Source organism: Cordyceps militaris (assembly GCF_000225605.1).
Source record: "Cordyceps militaris CM01 unplaced genomic scaffold CCM_S00008, whole genome shotgun sequence".
NCBI lineage: Eukaryota > Fungi > Ascomycota > Sordariomycetes > Hypocreales > Cordycipitaceae > Cordyceps > Cordyceps militaris.
This window is the reverse complement of record NW_006271976.1, coordinates 775,320-803,075: the sequence shown is the minus strand read 5'-3', so window position 1 is coordinate 803,075 and position 27,756 is coordinate 775,320. Positions and strand designations below refer to the sequence as shown.

At 53.9% G+C, this 27,756-nt stretch overlaps 7 protein-coding genes across 7 annotated transcripts; 4 read left to right on the top strand and 3 right to left on the bottom strand.

Annotated features, from left to right (window-relative positions):
- Window positions 1-1,455: 1,455 nt before the first annotated feature.
- On the bottom strand, window positions 1,456-3,952 carry CCM_09308 (phosphate:H+ symporter; the record flags this gene model as incomplete). The annotated part of the gene is made up of 5 exons (XM_006674442.1): window positions 1,456-2,613; window positions 2,669-3,152; window positions 3,202-3,432; window positions 3,482-3,695; window positions 3,769-3,952. The coding sequence occupies 5 exons, from the start codon at window positions 3,950-3,952 to the stop codon at window positions 1,456-1,458; spliced, it is 2,271 nt and encodes a 756-aa protein (XP_006674505.1).
- Window positions 3,953-4,234: 282 nt separating this feature from the next.
- Window positions 4,235-5,354, top strand: CCM_09307 (uncharacterized protein; the record flags this gene model as incomplete). The annotated part of the gene is made up of 4 exons (XM_006674441.1): window positions 4,235-4,460; window positions 4,779-4,958; window positions 5,001-5,234; window positions 5,260-5,354. The coding sequence occupies 4 exons, from the start codon at window positions 4,235-4,237 to the stop codon at window positions 5,352-5,354; spliced, it is 735 nt and encodes a 244-aa protein (XP_006674504.1).
- A 516-nt stretch (window positions 5,355-5,870) lies between these two features.
- On the bottom strand, window positions 5,871-7,486 carry CCM_09306 (homoserine O-acetyltransferase; the record flags this gene model as incomplete). The annotated part of the gene is made up of 3 exons (XM_006674440.1): window positions 5,871-6,906; window positions 6,971-7,361; window positions 7,441-7,486. The coding sequence occupies 3 exons, from the start codon at window positions 7,484-7,486 to the stop codon at window positions 5,871-5,873; spliced, it is 1,473 nt and encodes a 490-aa protein (XP_006674503.1).
- A 1,008-nt stretch (window positions 7,487-8,494) lies between these two features.
- On the top strand, window positions 8,495-17,143 carry CCM_09305 (tho2 protein; the record flags this gene model as incomplete). The annotated part of the gene is made up of 2 exons (XM_006674439.1): window positions 8,495-15,295; window positions 16,952-17,143. The coding sequence occupies 2 exons, from the start codon at window positions 8,495-8,497 to the stop codon at window positions 17,141-17,143; spliced, it is 6,993 nt and encodes a 2,330-aa protein (XP_006674502.1).
- Window positions 17,144-17,327: 184 nt separating this feature from the next.
- CCM_09304 (DUF300 domain protein, putative) lies at window positions 17,328-19,149 on the top strand (the record flags this gene model as incomplete). The annotated part of the gene is made up of 4 exons (XM_006674438.1): window positions 17,328-17,367; window positions 17,424-17,580; window positions 17,634-18,060; window positions 18,115-19,149. The coding sequence occupies 4 exons, from the start codon at window positions 17,328-17,330 to the stop codon at window positions 19,147-19,149; spliced, it is 1,659 nt and encodes a 552-aa protein (XP_006674501.1).
- A 3,831-nt stretch (window positions 19,150-22,980) lies between these two features.
- CCM_09303 (uncharacterized protein) lies at window positions 22,981-24,841 on the bottom strand (the record flags this gene model as incomplete). Its single annotated transcript, XM_006674437.1, has 7 exons — window positions 22,981-23,316; window positions 23,525-23,588; window positions 24,011-24,072; window positions 24,115-24,151; window positions 24,307-24,524; window positions 24,550-24,679; window positions 24,732-24,841. The coding sequence occupies 7 exons, from the start codon at window positions 24,839-24,841 to the stop codon at window positions 22,981-22,983; spliced, it is 957 nt and encodes a 318-aa protein (XP_006674500.1).
- A 265-nt stretch (window positions 24,842-25,106) lies between these two features.
- CCM_09302 (ER membrane protein Wsc4, putative) lies at window positions 25,107-26,712 on the top strand (the record flags this gene model as incomplete). Its single annotated transcript, XM_006674436.1, has 3 exons — window positions 25,107-25,224; window positions 25,297-25,604; window positions 26,194-26,712. 3 exons carry the CDS (start codon window positions 25,107-25,109, stop codon window positions 26,710-26,712), a joined length of 945 nt encoding a protein of 314 aa, XP_006674499.1.
- Window positions 26,713-27,756: the final 1,044 nt, after the last annotated feature.

The window sequence follows — 27,756 nt, the reverse complement described above, 5'->3', positions numbered from 1 at the left end:
AGAGACGTTGAAGCAGGGTCTCATCTGGCCGCAGGAACAAGCCTTTGTACTTTTTTTTTTTCCTTTTCTCGGTTGACGTGTTTGGCCTCGAATGGAGTCGATGGAAGATTCTGCCAATAGACTACAGAACTACCCTCTTTAAAGAGGTTGATGGTTCATGATTTACAGACCGTGGCTGTCTGGCGCCCGCCTGCCGCCGCCAGACCAACACGCCTCTACCTCTGGCGCACAACGGGAACAAATGGCCGGGCATCCTCGGCGTTCATCTTCGTTGCAATGCGCGGCGCACCCTCCATCCAAAGGTTTCCGCGCAGTTGCCGCCCCCCTGCCAGCCTCAACGGTGCCCATCCCCCCCCCATGTCGGGCGGGCGCGCCGCGGTGACTGTTCCCATGTCTCACTACCCAAGACATTTGCAATCTCCCCCCCTCGACCACCAAACCCACCGTCGCGAGATCCAAGACAACGGTCTGGTTCCTGCTCCCCCTCGCCATGTTCAGACAAGAAGAAAAAAAACGGTTAAGTAGTCCACTCCCCCTCGCCAATCTCGCCTTGTCCCCCCCCCTCGTTGCTGATCCCATATCAACCATACATCAAAACCAGACGAAAATAACCTCATCATCGTCGCGCGTTGTACAACCTCGGCACCAATTCCGCTCAAACCACCCAACAACATAATTTCACAATGAAGGTGAGCTCTTCTTTTCCAGCCTCGGGGCTACTAGAAATGCCGACGCGACTACGAACCCACCCATCACCACGCGTGTTGCTCAACACCACGAATTCGACCCAAGACGACAATTTTAGTTTTATTCTTAAAAAAAAAAAAAAGCTGCTGACCTAGTATCGCCAGGCCTCACTTAGTCTCATCGTCGCCGCCGTCCTCGGCGCCGTCGCCTCGCCCGTCGACCACGTCATCCACCGCCGCTTCACCTGCGCCAAGCGCCTCGACGGCTACTGCCACGCCTCCAACGTCGACTCGTATTGCGAGAATGGCCAGTTTAGATCCAAGGCATACGAGACGTGCAAAGACTACTGCAGGTATGTTTCTGCCCTGGCTTCTCTCCCTTTTCTCTCTTCTTCCGCCATTTATTTTGCCCACGTCAACGAATGCTAACGAGGTACAGCTGCTAAAAGAGGCCACGAGGCCCTTGTGGCCAAAGGAAAGAATTAATAATGACGGGAGGCGCCCGCCTACTGTGTACAAGTAGGAAAAAGAAGCTACGACCTTCATTCTTTTTTTCCATTTGTTCAACGTAGCGTGGTTCATGGTTGGAATTTTCACGGCCAAATGTTGCTACAGGATCAGCCTTTGTATTTGTGCTTGTTTGATTCCTTTCTCTGTTCAACTTTGCCTAATAATTACAGGTTCTGATTCAATCTCCCCAAATCTGACACTAATCCCAAGTCTAAACGCTATTCCCTATACGCCTTTGAGTCCTGAACATGTACATCATTCATTGATTCCGTAGCAACATCCCTACGTCCTGTAGTTCTGATGAAGGCGCTGTTCGCCCTCGATCAATACGACCCCAACCTGCGCCCCACGCCGGAGCATCAACGTTCCCAACCGCTGTCGTCATCGCCCCAACATTGGTACGACTATTATCTGCACCCACATAGGCCGTTTCGTCCGACGCATCATCCCGCGCCGGACCGGTGCCGGCATCGCGGCGCATCATGGCAATGTCTTCACTGTCCGCCGTACTGTGCAGTTTACGCTTGTCACGACGGCCGAGAACTCGCCACTGCGGCGATCGCGTCTTGTCCGTCGCCTCGGGAGATGCTCCAACCATTTGCGGCGACGACATGATGCCGAGGCGAGGTGACTGGTGGTTGCGGCTGCCATGACGACTACCACCCCAGCAAAAAGAGCGCCGATTAAACCCAGCAGGTTCGCCTGCCCCGCAGAAGCCGAGAAGCTCTACCGGATGCCACCACGCACGCGGTCGACGGAATGCCTTGACACTACCATTGCAACCGTCGTTATAGCTCGTGTGTGCTTCTCCCGAGAGCTCTTCCAGCGTGATGCCTTTTGTCTCGGGAATGAGCAGCGAAACAAGAGTGCCGAGTAGCATGAACAAGGCAAAGAGCTGTAAAAGACGGTCCATAGACTGTGGGCAGTGACTCCCCTTACAACTTGCGGCCGCAGTAGTGCTCCCCTGTTTGAGGAGTGGTATGCTGATTACTTGAGCCACAATGGCACCAATCTTGCCCATGGCAGCCGAGATGCCGTGTGCCGTGGCGCGATACCGTGTCGGGAAGCATTCGGCAGGTAAAATAAAGGTCGTGGTGTTTGGCCCAGCGTTGAAAAGAAACTGTCCGACAATGTATAGCGCGAGCGTGGACCGCTCTGTAAGACTGTGCAGCGCGAACCCGAGAATGCAAAAGACGGCCGTGAGGAGAAGAAAGCCAAATACTTGGAGAGGCTTCCGCCCGACTGTATCAATAGTCAATATGGCGGTCCAGTACCCCGGTAGTGAACCTGCGCTGGTCAAGATGATGAGTCCCAGGGCTCGATTCCGCAGCTTATGATACAACGTTTGGCCACTGGCGTAACCGATGGCATGTAGAACCACGCTATTATTCAAACCCAAACCATAAAACGCAAGATCCTGTTTCAGCATGTCAGTATAGAACTCCTGCACTGTGGTCTGCGACAGCACTCACAAGAAAGAACCAGGATAGTGTTGTCCCAACCATAGCACGCATATTGTGTGGTTTTAGGAAGAATTCTTTGGCGTCGGCCCAAGACGCTTTGGGGATGGAAAGAGTCGAGGAGTGGTAGTGAGCATTATTGGTAGAAACAACGTCCTTGGGTCGAGTGCTGGATACATAGGCGCGAATATCGGCGTCGGCCCTGTCGACGTCGTGTTGTACGTCAAACGTGTAGCGGGGAGTTTCGGGGATGGTAATTCTATAGTACATGGCAAGGCAGGCCGGGATAGCGCCAACGCCGACGATGATGCGCCAGGAGCGATCGGCTGCTACACGACAAGCGGCATCGCATGTACCGTTGGGACCGATACCGTCGTATGAACCTTGAAAAGCGACAGTGGTGATGAGGGCGACGACGGCCGCCATGAGCTGACCGAGGCCTTGCATGGAGAAGACGGCCGCCACCAGAGCACCACGCCATCGAGTTGGCGCAAATCTAACAAGTCAGCATTTCGATATCACCGATGATGGAGAAACTATCTTACTCGGAAGTGATGACGCTGGCAAGAGGATAGTCGCCTCCAACTCCGATGCCCTGCTGGAAATTAGTCTCTAACTGGAACGCAGGCATGAATAGGCGTACCAGTAGCACGCGCCAGAATATTAATACACCCGGGCCGCTCATAGAAGGGCTCTCGGAAGCAATCGCGCAGCTGAAAATTGTAAATATGACAACGCCGAGTTCGATGCCGTACATGCGACGGCGTCCATATGTGCTTGCAAAGGTTAGTGCGGCACGTAGTCATGGAGCGAGACTTGACTTACTCAGCCAACCAGCCGAACAATATCATTCCAATGACGATTCCAGCGCTTGTAGAAGCCTTCAAAGATTGACTGATGGTCTCGGGCATATCGCCGCTGCCATCACCCTCTTCGCTGTAATATGCTAGACCCACCAAAGGGATGACGAAGTTGATGGCAAAGATACTATAGGAATCCAAAAGGAAGCCGGCGCCAGCGACGAGAACAGCTCGAACATCTATAGATTCACCCTCGCGTTAGTACTACTATCTGGTACTCTTGCCCTCTTGTGGAACATGGTTAACACGTACGGCACGTTCCAAAGGGAACCTTGTCAACGTCTGATAGGGCAAGTCGTCGGCGCAAGTTGGCGTCGGCGATGTGGGAGTAGTCGTTGTAGTAGTTGTGAAACGCTCTGTTACCGCCTCGGGTGTACATTGGATTTATCGGCGCCTGCGCCGGCGGCGGCAGCATGTGGTCGGAAGACGCGGGCATGGTGATGTGTGTTCGGCGGCTTGTCCGTCACCCACTGACGGGTCGAATGCAGCTTGCGGTAGCCCGATCTGTGGAGTATCAAGGGCCGGTGCCCGGAGAGGGCCTCTATCGGCAGGTGAGGGTTGATCTAGATTGGAAAGAGAAGTGGTTGAAGGGTCGGGAATTTGGACGCATGTCGTCTATCCACAGAATTCTTTGTCGTGGAGGGCAAACGGCGACGGGTGTGACGATTAAGACATGGGTACGGAGTACTGTAATAGTAGGACTTGACTGCGGGTCGAGATGCGGGACGCGGTTTCGGTTCAATTGCCGGCGCGCAAGTTGCTCATGCAGAAAAGCAAGGAAAGCTGGTCTGATGATGGAGATGGTGTCGAGTTGACCAGAGGGCGGATGGAGAACCTATGGAAGCGTTCACCTGATGGAGGAGGGGAAAAGAAGCAAATGACAGGTGGTGCAGGTCGGAAGGAAGATGCAGATGCGGCAGCACAGTATTGGCAACGTGTCGGAGGTGATACAGGCCGCTAAAAAGTAAAAAGACGGCGGAATCTTGCTGGACAGCTGCTGCGACTCGCTGTAACCCACTCACTACAGGAGGTAGGTATTACCAGGAGGTACTAATCTGCTGACCTCTTCGGGCCCTGTCAAGCTTGCATTGCAGTAGCGTCCCAACGAGGAGCCTTTTTCCGCAACTCAAAAGTTCGCATCAAGATGGCCGACTTATGCCTTTATTCGCCAAACCGGAAATGTGGAAGCTCAAACACAAGACAGGTTCGGAGAGGACGGCACCGGGCGGGGGTCGTAGTCTCATATTAAGGCAGCGTCGCAGTCGCAGCCCTCTTACGCCATTCCGAACTACCAGAGGAGCTAGAGGAGGGGAGGGGCGGCGCCGACGATCCTTCCATGTGCTTGAACCAGCACAAAGCAGCACCAGTAAAAGGTGGCGTGCACGAGGGCCCCAAAATGTCGCCCCAAGCCCCTGTTACAAAGATTGAAATCCCCCATGGACGTTAGTTTAGTCCCTTGCCATGGGTCGGGCTCAGGCGAACAGAGGGGCGTAGTTTCCCCCACGTGCATCTTCATCTCGCCCAAAAGGCGTCGCATCTTCAACGCCGCAAGCTAACACCAGCGCCACAGCAAGGGGAGCAAGCCTCTCAGCACCAGCCGCCCCTCTCCGGTGCCGTGCCTGAACACGGAAACCCGACCCGTCACCTTCTAGAAATTCTAGAAGCTCATGTCGGCAAATGGGCGCTGCTTGGTGGGATTTTCGTGTCTGCGCCTCCCCGTGCTTACACTTGCCTCGCAAATAGAACAAACGTGGAAGCACTGTCAGAAATGGTCTCGATCCCGTCTGCATCCTGGTGTGATTCATTTGGGTTTCGTCATGAGTTTCCTTCTCAACTAATTTATTAAATAATCAGAATGAATGACTCGCCCTTTTGCCTCCATCGCCCACCACCGTGCTGTGGATCCAGCTGGACCAGTTAGGCTCAGCTCAGCCATGTGCATGTGGGTGGCCGAAAAGCGCTAACTACCTGTAGTTATGTGCTAACAATACTAGTGCTGCACCGTATTACTTGCAGTTGTTCCCTGCATCATGAATCTATACATAGTTATCAGATGTTTACAACATCACGGTTTTATTTCAGGCCTTCCATCTCAACAATTTTCCCCATTTTCTGCCTTGCCCTATTTTCCTCCATCACCCCTGCATCCGATATCTATCTCGTCTTGGCAACGTCGCCAACAAACTCTACCTAGAGCTGATGGCCGCCTCTTTTCGAGGCCCCTGTCCAACTCCGGTCAACAAAAAGGCTAGACTGCCCAAATAGGCTACATTGTAACTATCGCAGATGCCTCAACAGTGCAGCCAACCTTCTGAAGATCGCTGCCTATTCTTGTCTGGCTTTTCGTCTGGTCTCTACCACGCTGTGATATCCTCCACCTCTGCTTCGCCAAACGTGCTCGACTTTGTAATCTTACCCACCCCCACCTCTTCAGTGGCCGAACCTTCCTTGTTCATAATGTCCGGGAGAACCTCTTTCAAAAAGGCCAGGATGTAGCGATTCACCTGTTCAAACTGCAGCAAAAATGCATCGTGCCCCTCGGGGCTCTCGATGCGCTCGAGTCTGGCGTCTTTGACGTGCTCAGCAATCTCTTGCTGCTCCGCAAACGTAAAAAGCCCGTCGCTCTCGATTCCAAGCACCAGAGTCGGCTGCTCTATCAATGCGAGGGCCTCCGCAACGGTACCGGCGCGGTTGCGCGAAACGTCATGCGTGTCAAGCTTCCGAGTCATGGCAATGTAACAGTTACTATCGAACCGTTTCACGAATTTGTTTCCTTGGTATCGTAGATAGGACTGCGCGGAAAAGTATGTCGACGTCGGCAGATCATCGCCACCGGTAAGGCTCACCGTCTTCTTGGGTCCTGTAAACTGAGGGTCCGGAGAGTCGACAACGACTTGCTTGCCGTTGGGCGATTGTCGGGAGCTGTTCCCGCTGTTGTCACGAGATAGTGATGTGCGCTTTACGACGTGACCGTCATTATGAATGTGGAAGTGGGCTTCGGAAGGAGTTGCCGGACGCGGCCTTTCCCGAATTGTCTGCACTTTGGAAGCATCCGGTATGTTGCGTCCGAAGCGAGCCTCAAAAGAGTCGCGGCTGCGATACGTGAGCAGCGCAGACATGCGCGCGGCGCCGAGGCCTGTCGAAGGCGGATCCTCGAATTTGTAGTATCCGTCATCGTACTTGGGATCCGCATAGATGCTTTGTCTTTGCGCTTCACCCCAGCTGATTCCCCAGGCGCTATGTCTGCTCGAGGTGGCAATGGGAACAATGCAACGGATATAGTCCTTGCCGAAGTATGCCCACTCCAGGACAAACATGCCTCCTAGAGATCCGCCAATCACGGCCGCGATTTGTTTCACCCCGAGCTCATCAAGCAGCAGTTTGTGTAGACTATCGTTGTTAATGACTGCGTGGTGGATAAAGGCATGAAGCACATGACTAGAAAGTAACCTACTTGACATCGTCGCGAATGGTAGTGAGGGGAAACTCGGGACCATATCTGTCATTGGAAGCGTCTCCGTCTTTTGCCGTAACGGGGCTAGCCGAGCCATAAGGACTGCCGAGACTGTTCATGCAGACAATGAAGAACCTTGATGTATCAAATACTTGGCCAGGGCCGCCGAGTAATGGCCCCCACCAATCACTCACGTCGGCGCTGCCTGTCAGCGCATGACAAATGACCATGGCATTGTCGCCAGATGGAGAGAGCTTCCCCCTAGTCGTGAAAGCAACTGGGACGTTTCGTAAAGTTGCCCCAGATTCCAGCGTGAATTCTGGGATAATGGCGAATTGCTGGTCTGGGATCAACACGGCAAACGGATTTTCAGGTTGCGACGAGCGTCTTTCTTCCAGGTATTCAGCATGATTTCTTGCCGCGATTGAAACATACAATGAGTCCGTCCCAATCAAGCAGGAAGTACTGACCGTATTGTGGCTTTGCCGTGCCATCGCTGGCCGTGTGTTGAGCCATGACGAGGGGGCAGCGGTATCGCTCGCTGAGAGGTGAAGCAGGGCAGTTGAGTCTCTGATGATGCTTCCAAAAAAGATTTCTGAGAGAGAAAAATTGAAAGAAATAGAAGGAGCTTGAACTGAGTTTATAAGAACCAAGTACTGGTTCCGATTGGCAATTGGAGATGGAATAGAGACGTTGATGCGGCTGGCAACTCTTTTGAATGGCGTAATCAAGCAGTCCGATAAAGGCTCCGATTTCTGTGACTAAATTTTAGTAATGGGCGCTAAAATGGCTGCCAGAACCCGCCAACTGCAAGGCACCTCAGCGGGGATGGTGCCTGGCCGGGCGTCTGGGCGCACTCAGAACGGTGCTTCTGGACAGTAATATTTCATGCGATGGGTGCAATGATGGTAGTTTCCAGTTGTTTTATACGGAGCAAGATGAAAGCAGCACTGGTAGATTTATTTACACAGCACACATGGAATAAATTTTACTTCATAAATGAAATGGGGGTTTTTTATGAGCAAGCCGCCTGTGTTTTTTATGAACAGCCACAACGTCTCCAGACGCCACTCATCACGTGCCGTCGTGCTTGTTTGTCTGGCCTGTGCACTCCACTCAAGCTCTCTTCGTCGCGCATCGATTTGGGCATCGCTCAGCCAGATATCGTGGGAGCTTCTTCTTGCCATCAGCTTGTGCGACAGGCCCCAACCATCGCGACGCGCAACCTCAAAAGTGACGCCGAGACCTGAGCGACTTTTGATTTACCCAGACAATATCGCTGGCGACTCGAGAACCGCGGTCCGCATACTCTGTGACCCTCTGCTGGACGCCCGCAGGCTTTTTGATTCCTTGTCCTTCGTGCAACCTTGGACCAGCACACCGACCCTTCACAACACGGCCTGCGCCCCCTTTGCCTGCGCGACCGTCTCATCGACCCTTACGATACACTTTCTATCCCGTATAGATTTGATTTCCGTGCGCCAATGATCTAACTGCATAGCTATCTTGCACTTTCGAGCTGTCATGCCTCCGAAGCGCAAGAGACCTGACCGGCCTTCGAGCGGCGAAGCCGGCCGACCTTCGCCGCACCGCCCGAACGAGATGACCATGGGGCACCATGACCGAGATGACGGCAATAACAGAGGCCGCGGTCGGAATCGTGGAGGCTCTGGCCGGCGCGACTCGTCGTATGGCCATGGCCGAAACGCATCCCACAGCCAACCACATACTCAGTCGTCGCCCACACACCAACGGCCGAGCTCTGGCACACAACAGCCCTCATCACATCACTCTAGACAGCCTTCATCAAACATACCGTCATCCCCTGCCAAAACAAGCCAGGTACAGACTTCTCTTGAGCCCTCAGCAACCGTACCACGTCCAGCGCAAAAGCGAGAGCCCGAGCCTTCCAAGTCTTCCAGCTACTACTTCGACCTGATCACAGACGAGCAGGTGGCAAACTGGGCTGCCGCTGGAAGAGAGCATGTCATTTCACGGGGCGTCCAGGCACGCGATGATATTGACGTTGTGGAACTGTCCACCCTACTCCAGGAGTTCATTCATGCTGTCTTGGCTGAGAAGCTTTCCCCCGAAGAGGCTGGTGCCTGTGTCAAGGAAATCATCGGCGACGAGAATACGGAAGTGATTAAGGACTCATTTACCTTTGCTCCTCACACGCTGTTCCTCGACTCACTGGCCATTGTCATGGACAATGACTCTGACCTTTATAAGCCAGTCCTGCGACAATTTCTTATTGCTACAGGCATTTCCCCTGCGCTTATGCGCCAAGTTCTTGATGCGCCTATTCTGCAACAGCTTGGTCTCATTAGGGATACATTTGCCCGACTTGGTGTCCGTCAGGCCACCAACCTTCTTTACCGCCAAGCCAACTACAACCTGCTGCGCGAGGAATCGGAAGGCTACTCAAAGCTCATTACTGAAGTATTCACCACAAGCAGTGTGCCACCGCCCCCGCCAGAGCGTGCACAACACACCTTTGAAAGAGTCAAGGCCTTGATCGGCACATTCGACCTGGATGTTGGCAGGGTTTTGGACGTCACTCTTGACGTGGCTGCTGCCGTTTTAATCAAGCAGTACAAGTTCTATATCAAGTTTCTAAGAATCAGCTCCTGGTGGCCGCGCTCGCAACTCAAGCTTAATACCCCTTCTTACTCGGTTGGCCTTCCTACCTGGGCAAACCCCGACTATTCAGATTGGTCGACCAGCCCCGAAGATGAAGCCGCCAACGCCCAAGCCAAACAGTTACGTGATATCGAATTCTGGAATCGCGCAAGGGACATTCATCTGGCGGCCTTTTTCGAGCTTGGAGGTCGCCAAGTATCCGAGCAAACCATTCAATCGGCTCTCATCGCAAATGGCGAAAACAACAAGGACGGCTCGTTGGATCTTGAACAGCAATGGATCAAAGAAACCAATACTCTGCCTCCTCCAGGCAACCGCGTTGCTGCCCAGCTGCTTGGTTTCAAGCTCCGATACTACAATTCGGAACTTCGCGCTGAGGCTGATGTTCTCCCAGCCAACCTGTTATATCTCGCCTCTCTGTTGGTCAAGGTTGGATTCATTTCACTCGCAGACCTATACCCACATCTTTCCCCTGCGGATGATAAAATGGAGGAAGTACGAGAAAAGGAAATGAAGAAGATTGAAGAGAATGAGCGTGCTTCTAGGGGAGGCGGGATGAATGCTCTGCTCATGGCTGGTGTATTACCACAAGGCGATGATGACAACCCTAACATGGTACGCAGGGAGGCTCCCAAAAGGATCGAAACCGAAGCGAAGCAGGCTACCGAGCAGGCCCAGGAATCCGAGCCTCAGCTGCCAGAGCCGCTAGAGCAAAAAGTATCCTTCCTGACGCAGCTTTTAACTATCGGTGCTATTCCTGAGTCACTATTTATCCTGGGGCGCTTCCCATGGATACCGGAAACCTTCCCCGAGGTTCTTTGCAGAATTCATCGCCTACTCAACTTCTCGCTCGAAAAGGTTTACACCGCCAGCAAAGCTACATCAACCGCCGACATGGCATGCCCAGCTAAACACGTCCCTGATCTCGATCAAGCCGGCGTTCCAAAGGGTAGCGTTAAGCTGACTCGCCTACCCGCCAAGAAGAGGTGGCGTTGGCCATTCCCCGACAAGTTCGACACCAACGAAAACCAACCATATCGCTTCTACTGGGATGAGTGGTCAGACCATGTCCCTGTGTGCCAGACGGTCGACGACGTGTTCACCCTTTGCAACACGTTTCTCAATATTTCGGGTGTCTGTATTGGTAAGGATGAGGCGCTGCTCTCCAAGCTCGCTAGCATTGGTAGTATGAGCTTGGCCCAGGATAGCTCGGACGGAAATCTCAAGAGATGGCATGATCTGCTGAAGAGGCTCCTTCTCCCAGCTCTCAGCCATACCAAGGCCAACGCCGCAGTTGTGAATGCAATCTGGGATATTCTCAAGCTCTATCCCGTCACGACTCGCTACGCGCTCTATGCTGAGTGGTTCGAGGGGCAGACCTCCCGACTTCCCGCCATGCGCTCAGTATTCGCCAGAGCCATAGCAGATACGAGAGGTACAATGAAGCGTGTCTCTTTGACAAACCTGGGCGAGATGGCAAAGCAACTGGCAAAGACCAGCTATTCTTCGCCGGGTATTGTTTTCAGGGTCGCATTTGAGCAGCTGGAATCTTACCCCAATCTTATTGAAGCGTTTGTGGAGTGCGCCAAGTACTTCACAGACCTGTCATATGATGTCTTGGTCTGGTCGCTGATGAACTCGCTTGGCAAGTCGAGAAGCCGAACACAAGCCGATCACGCCCTCACAACCAGCAAATGGCTTCAAGCTTTGTCCAAATTTACTGGCAAGGTATTTCGTCGGTACTCCCTCCTCAACGCCACCCCCGTCCTTCTTTACGTCAATGACCAGCTGTTCCACGGGAACTCGACCGATCTCATCATTCTCAAGGAACTCATATTCTCTATGGGTGGTATTGTCGATTTGATTGATTTCACCGATTACCAGATACTGTCCATGGCTGGGTTTCCCTCTCTACGGAAACATACTCTTATCCGCGGAGGCGACAAGCGATACGACCACATCAAGAGCTCGAAACGCCTCCTTGAAGCTCTGACCGAGTCTGGTCTGGCTGCGCGACTGTTGGTTAATCTGGCCCAGTACCGCCAGGCTACAGTCTTCCAGATTCCCGAAGACGAAGCGCATCTCAAATACCTCTCCTCCATCATAGACGATTCGCACCAAACACTTATCCAGTATCTCGACTTTTTGTGGAGCAATCTTCAACAACCCGAATTTGACAGCATTGTGCCCTCAATACCCGAGTTAATGCAGTCCTACGGTCTTGATGTTAATTTGGCTTTCCTCATTGGTCGTGCTAGTTTGTCTCAGCGTGCTCTCCACTGGGATACGGCACAACTTGGCGCAGCTAAGGGAGTCCTAGCCCAACCTGACAAGGACACCGACTTGACAATGGAGAAGGACGGAGTAGATGGGTCAAGGACTGATGTGATTGCAGTGTTTGACCAGAATCAAGCAAGATTTGCCCAGATTGGTGCTTCACTACGGCCGGTAGCTGATGCTGTCAGGGAGAGTGCGCGTGCCGAAGTCTGGGAGAAGATTACGCCGGAACTCGCCACGACATTCTGGGCTCTGCAGCTGGCTGACATTTACTGCCCAGCTGACATCTACAAGTCCGAGGCTGACCGCCTGAAGGCGGAAGAGTCTGCACTCCTGCGTGACCGCAGCGATATGTCACGCCGAAGCCAAGAGTTGCGTACCGAGAAACGAAAGGAGCTTACTCAGCTACAAATCAACCTCCTTGAAGATCGCAAAAAGCATGTCAAGACACAGGCCAACTGGAACGAATACCTCACCAACCTGTTTCAGTCATCCTTTGTACCTACAGCCAAGGCAGATGCCATCTCCGATGCGCTCCTCCAGCAGTGCATCTTGCCACGTGTGCTTCTGTCGCCCGCCGATACCGAGTACACTTTTCGTTTCGTCAAATTGCTGCACGATAACAACGCAGCAGGGTTCAAGCTCATGTCGCTATACAACCGACTGTTCAACGCCAACCGCCTGCGAACACTAATCTTCACCTGTAGTGTTCGCGAGGCTGAGTACCTCGGTCGCTTCCTCAAGCTCATTCTGCAGGACCTCTCCAAGTGGCACAAGAATGATCCTGTGCCCGGTGCAAAGAATGCGAAAGATCAGAAGCTTCGGGGCGCATACGAGACGGAGGGCATCGGGTCTCGTGAGAACGGTCGCCGTGGGTTTGCACTCACGACGGATGACGACGGCAAGCCAGTGACATTTGTGGAGCATGCGCAATTTAGAGATTTGCTGTTTGGCTGGCACAAGAATTTGAATAGTGCACTGAAATCTTGTCTAGGCGGCAGCGAATGGATGCATATCCGAAATGCCCTCACAGTGCTGAAGTCCGTGGTCGACTTTTTCCCAGCCATCGACTTTATGGCTTCTCAGTTTTCTGCACAGCTGCAGAAAATCACGCAGCAAGAAGCCGTACCAAAAACGTCACCCGAAAACGAGCATGGAGGGCGTGTGGACTTGTCTGTTGCTGCCCAGGGTGCTCTGTCGGAGCTGCAGCGGAGAAAGTCGAAGTGGGTGCTTGTGCAAGTATTCCGTACCAATGCGGATGTCGGCGCAAAGACTACCGAGAAACCCGCTGCCTCGAATCTGCGTGCCACTGCGCTAGACTTCAAACCCAACACTGCGAAGACGACTGCGCCCAGGGCTGGAGAAGAAGAAGATGGCGAGGTTCAAGATGGAAAGCTAAAGAAGGCTGGTGCCGCGCCAGTCGGCCCCGGGAGAGACAACTTGCCGGCGAAGCCATCAAGAGGTGGCCGTGAAGCAGGAAAGGAAGAATCGTCAGCCTCGAGCCAGTCACGATCGTCGACACCCAAAACAGGCCCGAAAGGAGAAAAGGGACACACTCTTCCTGATAGGCCTAACCTGCCTACCCGCCCGGACGTGCCCATTCCTCGCTTTAACCAGTCGCGCGGCCACGAGAGACGTGATGGTAGGGAAGGCAGAGAAGGCCGCACCCAACGCGAGCCACGAGAAGGACGAGAGGGCCGCGATGACAGTCGCCCAGGCCGTAACGACCGGGAACGCCAACGAGATGGTACCAGTGGGGAGGCCCCTAAGACGAGAGAGCAAGAACGTCAACCACGTAACCCTAGAAGCGGACGTGAGAACGACGAACCAACAGCTCCATCGCCAACGCCTCAGACTGGGCAGGCAGACCCCATGATGAACCCTCAACGTGCAGCACTATTTACTCAAGAGGAGGCGGTCAAATCCCCACGCAGCAGACAGGAGTCAGAACGGCCCAAGCCTCTACGACCAGAGCAGGCTATCAACGCGGAGAATGTCAACCCGGAACGTGCGGCTCTGCTTGAGCACCGTGACGATAAATCCTCAGGACGGCCTGGTAGAAACGACGTTCGTGATCGCGATCGTGACCGAACGCCGCGAACGCAGTCACCAAGACGTGTGAGTCGCCATAGCGAGCAAGGCACTATCGGAACACCTACTGGCGTTGAGGAGAGGCCCTCTCGCACCCAAGACCACCGTTCTCAGGGGCGCAACCGGGACCGCTCACCTGGATCTATCCGAGGTGAAAAGGGCCCAGATCGCTCAGAAGCCTTTTACGGAGCTCCGCGGGGTCCTGATTCCGAGAGGCGCCACCACGCGGGCTACCAGAACCCCAACTACGGCAGACTCGAAAATGTTCCCGCTGGACCAGAAACGCCACAGGGCCCTCGGCCACGGGGTCGCGGCGCCGTTAGAGCCGCGCAAGCAACCCCTACCGGGCCAGTGGCTCAGCAGGACATTCGCGCCCCCCTGTCGGAGCACACACCAATCGCAGACCGGCAGCCACCATCGGGCCCGGCCTCTGGGCGGGGCCGGCGTGTCTACGAGGCTAACACGCCAGGACCAGCAGCACTGTTGCCGGGAAGCCAGCCTAGAAGGCAAGGACCCAACGGCGAGAATTCTGGCACCGCAAGCAGCGTTCATCCAGATCGCATGGCCACGATTGATAGCCAGTCAGCGCCGCTTCCACCTCCGCCTCCGCCCCCCGGTCCACCGCCGAGCCAGAATCGTGGCGGTGAAGCAAATATGATCCCAACAGGACCTTCGGCGTCATCTGAGAGACATCGAGGCGGTCGCCGGCAGCTAGCGGGCATCAACAATGCTCTCCAGCAGAGTGCGCAGGACAGCACCAGCCGTGGCAGCAACAGCAACAATGGTAACAGCAACAACAACCATGGCAGGTATGGGCATCCCCGGCAGATGCTGGGAGGTAACTCGGATGCGCAGGTGCTCGCGGGAGGATCGCAGCCCTTGGCGGCGCCGGTGCAAGAACACGGACGTTGGATGGACGCGCCCAGGGGCCCTTCGAATGGCGACGGCGGCGTACGAGACCAGAGTCGGGGCTACCGAGACACTAACCGTGATCGGCCAGGCCGGATTGGACGGCCTCGGAGCCACGACCGTGACGGCAAGGGCGGTGGCCACGGCGAGTTTCGCGACAGACGGTCCATGGGCGGCGAGGGCGGTGCCGGTGGCGCGGGCGAGCTACAGGGACCTCGCGGGCCGGGTGCCGGACCAGACTGGCCTGGTAATGCCAGCATCGGCAGCAACAACAACAGTCGAGGCGGCGGGGGACGTGGCGGCGGGGTGCCGAGACCGGATGATCGTCACCGCGAAGACCGTGGACGCAAAAGACGCAGCGAAGGGGAACCAGGTAACATGTCGAGTGAGCGAGGCGAGAAGCGCGTAAGAAGATGAAGCTGAAGGTGCTGGGTGGTTCAACTGGAGGGAGAAGACGATCAAGAAGATATTCGAAAAAAAGATGAAGATTTGTACAATTACGAAGAAGCGGGAAATTGGGAGCAGGAAACCAGAGAGCAAAACGAGGGTTGCTATTGATATCGATAATGTTTTGCGGCGTTGGATTGGACGACATATGCTACTATTCACTACATAAAAAAACAAGTTTCATTTCCATGTCGATATTTTTCTTTTTGTCGCGATGACTTGTCGATGTGCGAGGTGTTGGAGATGATTGCTCTGTAAGTACCTACCTATATATCAATATGGAGTCGTTAAAATGGTAGTAATACGAGTGCGCAATTACTCGCTGGTGGATGAGGCTTGGCGCCAACGAGGGCTCCAAAACACGTCATGGTCATGGGGCCGATGGCGCTAAAAGACCACGACAGCGAGAAACGGGCACAGCCACCAAGAGATATGGGCTGAAACTAGTAGGTGCCTACCTACCGATGTGCCCTTCCTTTTTTAGTTAACTAGTGTCTGCCTTGAGGTGGGTGATAACGGTGCCGTGTTGCCGGCTAGCGACAGAGAGGGTGGCGTCAGCAGCCGAGGCTGAGGGCGCAGAGTAACAAAGTAATAATAAACCTTTTTGGTTTGCTCTTGTCTGTTGCCCTTGCAAAGGCGCTCGCTCTCACCAATGTACAGGGCGCTTCCAAGAGCCCTGGTTACTACTAACTAGGTAGGTACCTACCTAGGTAGGTAGGTAGGTACATACTAAAGACTACGTGGCTGCCCTGTCAAACGCGTTATTGCCGAGCAAGCCCACCAAACCCACCAAGACATGAAGCTTGAAGGCTGCCAAGTCTTCTTGGCGGACAGGTCCCTCGGAGATTTGCTTACCGGCCCGTCTTGTCGGTTCCGTTGCGAAGATGAATAATCACAAGGAAACCGAGGGAGGGCAGACAAAAAAAAAGGTTTATGTACTGTGCAGGTTTGTTCCCTTGTTTGATGGCATTGTGAGACGGCAATGCATAGTGGGAGGTGTCGCGATGTGGCTGTGCGTCATCATGTACTGTTTGGGGTCCCTGCCGAGACAATGCAAAGGTTGAAGCTGGGCGGGAGGGACGGGTGAGAGCTGGTGGGGGTCCCGTACAGGGACAAGCTGCCACGGAATCAACGGGCTGGTTGGCGGAGGCAGGGCAGACTGGCGGCTTTTTCTAGTGCATTTTTAGCACGGATTACAGGTACCTAGGTACATAGGTAGGTGGACACTAGAACCACTGCATTTACAGGCATTCAAGGCTGGCTCTGTCAGGTATCAGCGCACGTCAAATAGGTGCTCTAGGTACCTCCCTGCTCTCCGCTCTCCGCCAACTTTTCTTCATCATCTCACCGTCCTGACCAATATACACATTCCCTTTGTCCCCTCCTCTCTTCTTTCTCGTCTTTCTATTGCCCTCGTCTCATAACCATCGTACAACTATCGCATAGCATCGCATCGCACTATCACGCCCCACGCCTAATGTCCCCCAACGCCATCCCTCTACTCAACACCGCCTCCCTTCTGACCGTCGCCACCACCACCCCATCGCCAAGTCGCGGCTTCCCGTTTCCGCCCAAATCTCTTGGCCGCCGCAGTACGGCACTCACCAACTAAAGAACCACCTAGCCGCTCGAAACTCGCACTCGTCCATCCAGCCCTCTGCGCAGTCCAACTGGGCCAACGATCACTCCGCCGACGACGACCCAAGGTGGGGGAGCGACGGCCAAAGCACGCCTGCACCGAAACTCTACTCTCGCACTCTGCCAAACGGCTTCTCGCCTAACACTAGCAACGTCACCGCCAAATAGCTCTGACCGTTGTTCCACGACGAACTTGTCCCCCGATAGGGCTCTGACCGCCCCTCGAGTGAGCCGCTGTCGACTGCGCTTCTTTCGCCGCCGCCGACCACAACTACGACCTCTTCGCACATTGTCGACAAGTACACGCTCCAGCTCCTGCTTGTGGCTTCCCACCTAGCCTTTCCCCGACAAGATGAATCTGACGTGTAATAACACGTTGGAGCATCTGACGAGTGCGCAGTCCCCTCCCCTCGCCCGCGCATCCATGGCAAGCTAACACCCCTCCAAGTCGAACCCGGCGCCGAAATCGAAATCGTCGGTCACCTCACCTTTCACGAGCTCGCTCGCATCATCGGCGCAGCATGCACTCTCATTGCTGTCCTCCTCAGCGTCTACCTTGCCTGGATGCACGCCCTCCACTACACCAAACCCCGTGAGCAGCGATAGTAAGCCACAGCCCTTCGCCCTGCGCTCTCGACCCCAAGCTAACATCTCGCAGCATCATCCGCATCCTCTTCATGGTCCCCGTTTACGCCATCTCCTCGTTCCTTCAGATTCAGTGGTATCGACATGCCATCTACTTTCAGGTCATCTCGGATTGCTACGAGGCCGTTGCCATTGCTTCCTTCTTTGCCCTGCTTTGTCACTATGTCGCCCCGGATCTGCACTCCCAAAAGGACTTTTTCCGCCAAATGCGCCCCGTCAAGCCCTGGATCTTGCCCGTCAACTGGTTTGCCGCCTGCTGCGGCGGCCAGCGTGGTCCCTGGCGCACCCCCAAGAGCGGGCTTACTTGGTTCAATATTAACTGGATCGGTGTCTACCACTACTGTTTTGTCCGTGTCGCCATGACCATTTCCGCCGTCGTTTCTCAGTACTTTGAAAAGTACTGCGAGAGCTCCAACAGCCCCGTCTTCGGTCACATTTGGGTATGCAACGTTGAAGCTCATGGTACACTGCCCACACTAACGAGCTCTGGCTAGATCATTGTGCTCAACGCACTCGCCGTCACCATCGCCATGTTCTGTCTAATTCAGGTCTATGTTCAGCTCAAGGACCCCCTTAAGTCACAGAAGCTTCTCATCAAAATCATCGCCATCAAGCTCGTCGTCTTCCTGTCCTTCTGGCAGGCCTCTGCCATTTCCGTTGGTACCTCGACTCTGAACATTGTCCATGCCAACAAAGTGCTTGCCTACCCCGATATTAAGGTCGGTATCCCTGCGCTCTTGCTTTGTGTCGAAATGGCTGCATTTGCTTTGCTTCATCTGTGGGCTTTCCCCTACAAGCCCTACACGCAATACGGTGCCACGCCTCGCTACTATCCCAGCGCCGATTTACAAAAGGGCGGCAACGGCATCCCCAACGAGCTCGAGAGCCCCCAGGGCGGCGTTATGGGATTTGCGGCCCTGTGGGACGCCATGAATGTTTGGGACGTTATTAAAGCGTTTGGCCGCGGTATTCGCTGGCTCTTCTGTGGCGTTCGCCGCCGTAAAGAAGATATCAGTTACCGCCATCAAGACACCCACGACATGGATAATCTCGATGAGCGCAAGCGCGGCGCATCTTCCTACGATGCTTACCGCCCCGGCGCCACCACGGAAACGCAGCCCGTCGGTATGAGCCTATACCATAGCGAGAACTCTTCCGGCAGTGCGCCACCCCGTCCTCCCCGCGAAGGAGATATTGGCGTTGCCGTTGTAGGTGAGGAGAGCGCCGGTCTGATGCAACATGCTCAGACCAACCCACATTCCCGGCCCTTTGGAGGCGACTCGCGAAACAGCTCGCCCCCCCGCACTCAAGTCCACGAGCCGTATCTTCAGCCATACGAGGGCGCTCAACGCTACAACAACAGCCCGCGGCCTCAAGAGCACCCGTATGCCCAGCGGCCCAGTGGACAGCCCACACCTTGGCAACAAGACCCCTACGCCTCACAGCAGCAACAGCAGCGCTATCACCAGGGTGAGGAGCATGGCGTCATTGGCCAGGCCATCTGGGAGCCTCCCCACCAGACGCGTTGAATGCAACACTAACTAACATGTACATGTGTGGCATCTACGCTGTTGTAATTTCTGTTTTGATTCTTAGCGACTTGTTTTGGGTGGTTTTTATGACGATATTTTTATTCTTTTCAGCTTTATCTCTCATGATGACATTCTTTTTTTTTGGGCATATTTTCTTCTTGGCATGACTGGAACGTCAAAGAAAGAAAAGTCGAGTTGTTTTTGGTCACCAAATGCACCATCTTGGGGAAGCATTGGCACATGTCCTGAGTTGAGCGTTTGTGTATGGCAAGTTGAGGCGAGAGAGTAGTATACCCCCGGTGGAGAAGACTACAAGTAGTAGCATTATTAGCTGCATGAGCGCGAGCTAGAGTAGAAGATGAATATGAAATTCATTCCATCATTGACGTCGAAATGCGTATCTCGTGTTTGCCGATTTGCGCACCATATGGGTCAAACGATGCCTGTCTCAACTCTGAGACTACAAGTCGTGGGCATGCACTGCGCACTCTAAGAGCAAATCACAGTCGGCAGGTCTGAGTTTTCGTGATAGTAACGTGCGTTGAAAATTTCTTTTCTCATCTTCCTTTCCTTGCAAGACTTTGCTCTACGTTCCCGCCGGAGACGGTAAGCTCTGGCCTGCCGAGTCGGCGGTCCGGAGCATGGAGAAGAAGTCGATCGCCCGCTGGAATTGCGCACCCATTGGTAGGTTGGAGAATTGTATGGGAGGAGTTCTCCCTGGATAATAGCCAAGAAGCGTTGACATGCCAAGGGATCGGCTGAGCATCTGCAAGTTTTACCAAGCCACATCGTTGGAGGGACCTAGGGCTGAACTCACAAGGGGTAATAAGAAATCAGAAAAATAAAAATGACTCGCGCCCAAAACAAGCGGTAGCTTTTTAAGGGGGCTTTTTATAGAAAAATAGACCTAGAGTTTCTGGAAAAAAAAAACTGGTCTCGCACGTAGCCCCGGCCCGGTCCGAGTTTCCGTGTGGGGAAACGGATGCCCGCGCCGCAAATGGGCCCGGCGACAGCCGCCGAACTGTAGCATCGGCATTCGAAACACACTACCTTGGCTCTATGTTAGCAGGCTGCACCAGAATTTCCCAAAACGTACTGTCTGTATGCTCGCACCCCAGAACGTGAACAGAGAGCGCGGTGCTGGAAATGGCCGGGCTCGACGGGCTCAAAGAACGGCAGGCCGGCCATCGAAGCGTTCCGGACCCAGCGACAAGCTGCGGATGCTGTCCACGGGCGCCGCGGCTGACTACGCGAGCTTGCGGCTGCGCGGTCGACGCGCCGGGCGAAAAGGTGGCGGCAGGTCTGGAACCTGTTTCTCGGCGGGACGGAGCGCACAGAGCTACGTCTGTTTGGCGACGTTGAGCTCGACGGTGTCGATATGGGTATCGTTGCTCTGCACACTAGAGAAAACGAAAGTGACCAGAAGAAAACACAAACAGATGACAAGGTGCGCGGCTCCGTGTAAAGGCAAGATACCTGGAAAGGAAGATGGATGGGAGGGTAGGCGGATGTGAGCTTGCACGGGCGATTCTCATATATATACGACTTTTCAGTTTCCGAAATGGAAGCAACATATTTGACATGGTTGTACTTTGCATCGTGAGCGTCTTGACGACGGCGCCGAGTGTCCATTGGTAGACTGCGGCGAAGCTCAGTATGCTCTCGGCATGTACTCGGAATCGATTCCAACTCCCTGGCGTCGCTTGTGCAAGAACCGGCAAGGTAGCTAGCTGCTTCAGCGCAACGTCGCGCCGCAGGTCAGCAAAGGGTTGTGTGAAAAGAGACAAATGATCCATCAAGGGCGAGGAGACGGGCCATGAAAGAACTGTCATGTAACGCCATTCTCGTATTTTTTGGCAGGCTTCGATGGTGGCGGCACCGATGAATGGGCAGCCATGACGGGCGACCAATCACCAGAGGCAGAAGGGGGGGTGGGTGCGCCAAGATCTCGTGTTGAGCAGCAGCAGGTTCGATTTGGTGGGTGGCATGACCGGTTTATGTATGCATGCGCCGGGGAGGCTGACACTGGCTGGGTCGGAAGCTGTTCGTATCTCTTTGGAAAGACGGGGAACCATGGCAGGCAAGGGACGTTGGAGCGTGGAACATGGTCGTTGAGCGAGAGCGTGCATGATCCATACCCGTTTGATGGCTTGTGGGAGTTTAGCCGTTGCATGCAGAATGTGTTAAAGCCAAAAAGTACACTCAAGTAAGACATTTCTAGTACGGGCCGCTTCCCGTTGACGATGCCGGCCTTGGGTGGTGTGGGTGGCCGGCTTTGGACAACCGCTTTGGGGCCTTTTAACGAGCCTATCCCGCATCTTGTTATTCTGCCTCTTGTATTTTGATTCTCCAAACTGCCTATTTGGCCGGGAGAGCCTATGTAGCTGGATTATAAGTCGGGACGATTCAAAGACCTTGATGGGCAGCTATGCTCCCCTTTGGATACTGCACGAGAGGCTTCGGGTTGAGAAGCGGACCAGTGGCTAGTACCAGGACGAACTAGGAGAAACAGTACTGGGGTTAATTGCCAGATCTTAAGGAGGGCTCTCTTCTACACATGGCCACTCGAAGCGATCGTGTCCAGTCTCCCAGCACCTGCAGCCCCGATGGGGGTTCTGACGTATGGCTCGACACTTATTATGCTGTGATCCTGTTTCACTCAGATTTTTAGATGAAATGGCGGGCGGCGGAGAGGAGACTAGTAGTAGGGGCATTGAAAAAGACATAGAGCCGTATTCCGTGCCATACAGATGATATGATGGTGAGTGGTTGTGCCATGTATACTCTAAACAGCGGCCGCGATGATACTCTGTCGCGCTACTGGATATCACGAGCAGCTTAGAATGACAACGGCTAGCTATCTGACCGTTGACGGATATCTGTGCCATTGAAACAATAGCAGTGACTTACTTGGTTGGTTCGCTCCCCAACATGATGCAGACGGCATCCGAGACTCGATCTGCATAGCATGTACGGCATCGGCTTCCAACAATGGAAAGGCCGCTCGCCTTCGTCTTATAGTTACCTAGTGTGGCAAACAAGCGCCACGCCGTAGAGTATCGGCCAGCACCATGTTTCCGACGTGGCGAGACTAGACCAGACCGGGCAGTTGACGCCATGGGCCAGGGGCATGCGACGCTAGGAGCTGCAGGCCGTGAGGGGTTTGTGCAAGACGGTCAACGGGAATATTTCCAGTTATAGGTGCTGGTGCCAGGCCGGTCTTGGTTTGGAGAGTGGTGTGGGCGGCTGCGTGGTGAGGCAAGACGACGACCAGGCCGAGGCATGGCTCTACGAGCGTAGCGCCACAGTCCGTAGCGGACTGTGAAGATGGGTTCAAATGGTTTCTGTCGATGCAGCAGATAATAATTGGTTTACTGGAGAGTGATTGCGGTCCATGGTCAATATAGTGGTTGCTGGCTTGCTGTGATGCAGACAGGGAGGAGGGGGTTGATTTGCATCAGTCGTCACATGGAACACCTCTTTATTCAAATTGATGGATGCCGCGATCTGCGTCCCCCAGGTTGGCGCAGGAATGCTTCATGTACGTGTTTGGGAGGGGGTCATGCATTATGTGTGTATTGATATGGGGGGGCGCGGAGAGGGGGAGTGGAGGGCAGGGCTCTGAAGCTCGCTTGCATGTGGATTGCGGTGTGAAGAAGGAACGGCAGATGGTGAAAAGGGATAACTAGTTGGCGATGGTAAACTGATGAACAAAGACCGATATGAAAGAGGAGACCGGGCTAGTTAACTTGGTTACTGGCGTGTGGTAAGCGGAGGTTGAGTTGAGCTCGGAGCAGCAGTGGCCCGAGAGCATTGGCATCATTGGCATCATTGGCATCCCAAGTGGAGGCCAGGGAGCCTCGACGGCCTCTCCGCTTTTCTCATCGGGATTTGCTCATCGTGGGCTGGTTTGTTGGCGAGTTGCAAGGATGGCAAGGATGACAAGGGTGGCAAGGATGGGCTTGAAGGGCTGACGAGTTGTGGCACCATGGGATGAGTTGATGGTGAGGGTATGTACTGTAATGTCCTTATCCACGCGTATCGGTAGATGAAAATATGCACAGTGGAGAGGGTGGATGGAGGAGTGGTTGTTGTGGTGCTGGACGTGACTGGTGGTACGATGACTTTGAGATTAGGGTGGTGCGGCGAGTTCAAGTGATATATCTATGTAGCTACCACTCGGCGATTCAAAACGCGTGAAATGAATGCCTTTTTACAATTTTTTCACCCCTTGCTTCTTTTTCCCCCATCTGTTGGCGATAACAGACTGGGTTGAGAGTACCGGATACATGGAAGCGAGGCTCTAGGAGGTTAGTACCGTTAGTACCTGTTAGAGTCTCCAGTGACGCGCCCCGACTGGCCGACAGCTCACTGTAGAGACCACTGAGCGGAGCCACCACGTCTGAGCACGGCAGTCGGACGGCGCGGAATGCATGCTGCATATTTGTGCAGCAAGTGCAGGTAAACAGACCAGGGGTTGCATAGAGTGCCGTGGAAATGAAGAGATGTGCTTTTATATTGAACTCATCTCACAAATCACATTGCATAAGCTTCTGAAAACGAATAGGGAGAACAAGGAAACAATACAAATACGCGCTCTGATCGTGTCCATATTAGAGTTTGGGGCAGCTAATATCAGGCACGAACAAGGGGGCTCGCTATTGGAGCCAAGTACCAGGTACCTCCTCCGTACCAAGACACCAAGACGACTATCAGCACATTGTCCGGCCGAGAAAACCAAGGCAGCGTCACGGACGATCCACATGGGGCCGGTTTTTTTATCACGGTACCGAGGATTTAGGTGGTGTTATTGGTGTTTTTGGGGCACGTTTCTTCCTTGCTCTAGATAGTTACCTACATAGCTGCTCGCTTGCATCTTCGCTTGGTGGACTCTGTATATCCGGTCGCTGTAATAGCAGTCTTGGGCGCATCGTCGTAGCGCCCAGCCAGCAACAACTATACTGTTGGCATACTCCCATTGTCAAGGTGCCTCTCGATTCTTTGTTCAAGTAGTAGAATATTTCCATCTTTCTAGTATTACATTACCTAGTCATAACCTCTGTAGCCATGGCAATGTCGTCTCGGAATTTTACAGCGCCTTCCTTCCTTGTGCTCCGTCTCCTAATCCTCCTAATCCCCTGGTAACCTACCTACCTAACTAGTATAGTTAGTGCCTGCCCAGCAGCTCCGCAGGGCACATCCTTCCCAAACCTTTGCTCAGCCCATCCACCCAAATCGTCCACCCATCCATCCCATTCACCCAAAATCCTGTTCTTCTCATTCTCACCAACCACCATCACAAAAAAAAAAGAGAGGTCTGCTTCTGCTGTCCTCGTCACCCCTCTCACCCCCCTCCATCTATCCCTCTTCGACTCTCGGGACGTCTTCAACACTCACGGTCTGGTCCTCGGCGTAGGCTGCACCTTTTGCCGCCAAATCAGTACCCGTTGCCTCGTGCACCGCAACGACGACATCGCGACCATCCAGCATTCCAGTACCGCCAGATTGCATCTGCCCAATTGCCTCGCTATTACAACGAGAAATTCCCCTCGTTTGGGCCCTTACTCCCCCCCCCGCACCGCGTGTCTTGCCCCAACCTAGCCGCTTTCCCAAGCGATAACAAAACAACGGCCTCGCTCGTCGAATCGTCGTCTTGATCCGCCATCAAACCCTGAGCCCTTTTGGCCATCTGCCATCCTCGATTCATCGGACGCTGTTCCCGATTGCTTGTGCAACCCGAGCGTACTTCTCGCTTACAAGTCTCTCTTCGTCGATTCTTGCGCCTGCTCACGATCGCTTCTCGCCACGGGTCCCTCCCCGCTCTCGCTCGCCCGTTTCAGCAGCCTCCGTCATCCCATTTTACCATAATTGTAATGGCCCAAGCCTGTTGATAACGCTTCGAATTCAGCCTCGTCTCGCATTAGCATTGTTTTCTCCCCCCCGAAATCTTCATCATGCCCGTTTCCACAAAAACCGCGGGTCTTTTCTTGGCCTTTTCGGCCCTGGGCCGTTATGCCGCTGCCCTAGACGTCAACATCTGTGCCGACTACAACACGGCGTCTGGCAACACAAGTATGTCCAATAACCCCCGCGGCACCAATAACAAGCCCTTGCCCGTACCGTATCGCTAACTCGCCTCTCTAGACACGTCAAATCTTCAAAGTAACGGCCTTTGCTCCGACTTTTGCCGCGGCAGCTCCGTCTTTGCCATCACCTCGCACGAGAACTGCTGGTGCTCCAACTACGCACCTGCCAAGGGCAATACTCTGGATACCAAAGATTGCAATTTTCCCTGTCTTGGCTACCCCTTCGAATACTGTGGCGGCAAAGCAAACGACGTCTACGGTTATCTGAGTCTCGGTCCACAGCCATCTGGCACCAAGGGCTCCGCGGATGGCAGCTCCTCCGCCACCTCGACCACGCCCTCTTCATCCTCGTCGTCTTCCAAATCCGTAAGTCACCTATTGTCTCCTGGCCTGTCATAAAATGTACCCAAATCCCCCGTTCCCCGTCTTTTCTATCCCCACGGCGTCTAATTTGAGGCGCTCGCTCGTGATTCGTTCTCATCATCTCAAACGCGTATTCTCAGGCCTGGACCACGAGTTGGTATTGGCAGGGGTAGTAACCAAAGAGTCCAGGCATCAACAACAACGCCATCCTCAAGTACTTATTCGTCTCCGTCCACAACGCAGTCGACTCCATCTGTATGACGATCCCTACCACGATTTCCTTTGTCCTATCCGCGAGTACCCCCAACTGCCAAGCCTCGATGCTTGCCGATTCCCAAGACGTCATGGAAGACACATGTATACGTCAAGCGATGATATACCACCCGACGGCACATGGCAGCTGGCGACCAACTCGCTGTGCTGCCATATCAAGCCAGTGAATTGTGCGAATCACTTGATGCATGCACATGTTTGAAGCGTCAAGTGACCACGTGTCGCACACAGAGTCTTGTGCTTGGCATTCCGCGCAGACTATATTCATTCATCTAGAACTCAATTGCTTGTGACAATGTGCTGACAACTACCTATGCAGACGGAACCACACTCGAGCAGTATTCTCTCAACCGTCACGGTCGGCGGTAAGGTGACGACTGTCATTGTAGTGCCTACTGCTACTGGAGACACTAGTCAAGAGAACAAGGCCGTGCCTGCTGGCAGCTCAGGCCTCGGTGGTGGTGCTATTGCTGGCATTGTCGTGGGTGCCCTCGCTGGAATTGCCCTCGTCGGCCTACTCATCTGGTTCGTGCTGCGTCGCCGCAAGCAAAACGCCGATGACGAGTTCAGGGACGATCCTAGTGTGCGCGGCAGCTCTCGCGGCCGACTGGGCTCTCACCAACATGATTTGAGTATAGCGGGCTCGGCTGCTTCTCCGGGCTCCGCCGGCAACCGTAGCAGCATGTTGCAGGTGGACCCTCGCATGGACCCGTTTAAGCAAGGCTTGTACATGCGGAATGGCAGCGTTGAGAGCATTAATACGCTACGAGACGACCACGATTATTCAAGACGCATCCAGCAGCCCAAGGTTCTGAGAGCGATGAACCCGGACCCCTGAGTCTGGGCGCCGCGCTCTCTACGATGGGCGGTGCTCACGCATTGCCACAAACTTTGCACATGTGCAAAGACTGTTGATTTCACCCTTGGACATGATTAGAGGGGACCTACCATGACGACGTACACGATTTCGATTCAGTGGTCTCTGGACCGTTTACATACACTTTGAGGAGGTGAAGACATGTACGTTGATTTGGATACGGTGGCTGCCAGCTCTGCACACGTGCCCCGCGGCATTTGACAGTGCCTTTGCTGAGCTCGGAGAGGGGTGCATTTTTGAATAGAGGAGGAACCACGGGATGGCTCATCTGTCGGCCGATCCGCTCGACCATGCGAAGTCGCTGGCTTTGATGGGGGAGAGTCGGCCACTTACAACATGGACACAGCGTGTGCTTGTACTTGAAACTGTTTTTGTTTTTTTCTTGTTATTGCATTGAGAGCCTCGGACATTTCAAAGCAAGAGGACTCGCCCAGCGACTGGGACATGTTATTTGGACCCATTTTTGGTCTACAAGTATGGTTATTTGTTTGGCATTTTTGGTCTCTTTTTTTTCCCGCTTTCCCCGGTTGGCAATTCAATTTTGTATATAGGGAGAAGAGAATTGCCAGGGCCACGGGAGGTGACTGGACAAGGGACAGGAGGAAAATATAATTCTGTGTGGTATTTGATAGCGAAATACAGTACATTGCACATGACTTGCCGCGGTTGCTAGATTGGTTTCTTTGAATGCAATGGCCATGATTATCAGCCACAAAGGCATCCACGACCACGCAGCTATTATCGAGCGTCAGTTCAACGCCGACAGGTCCGAAGAACAAATAAAATGCAGAATCATGCTTGGACAATAATCCAGTGGACCAATGGTTAGAGAGGGAGCAATTGTCGCCTGGCCTCGCTAGTTACAGCGATGGCCGCCCACGTGCAGACAAGGAGACGGCGCCGTTGGCCGTGTGGATTTGTCTCTCTTGTGCAGCGACAAGGGGGGCGTGAATCAAGCTGCATGTTGCTTCTAACCCGAAATCGTCAACACCAACCTCGTGGTAG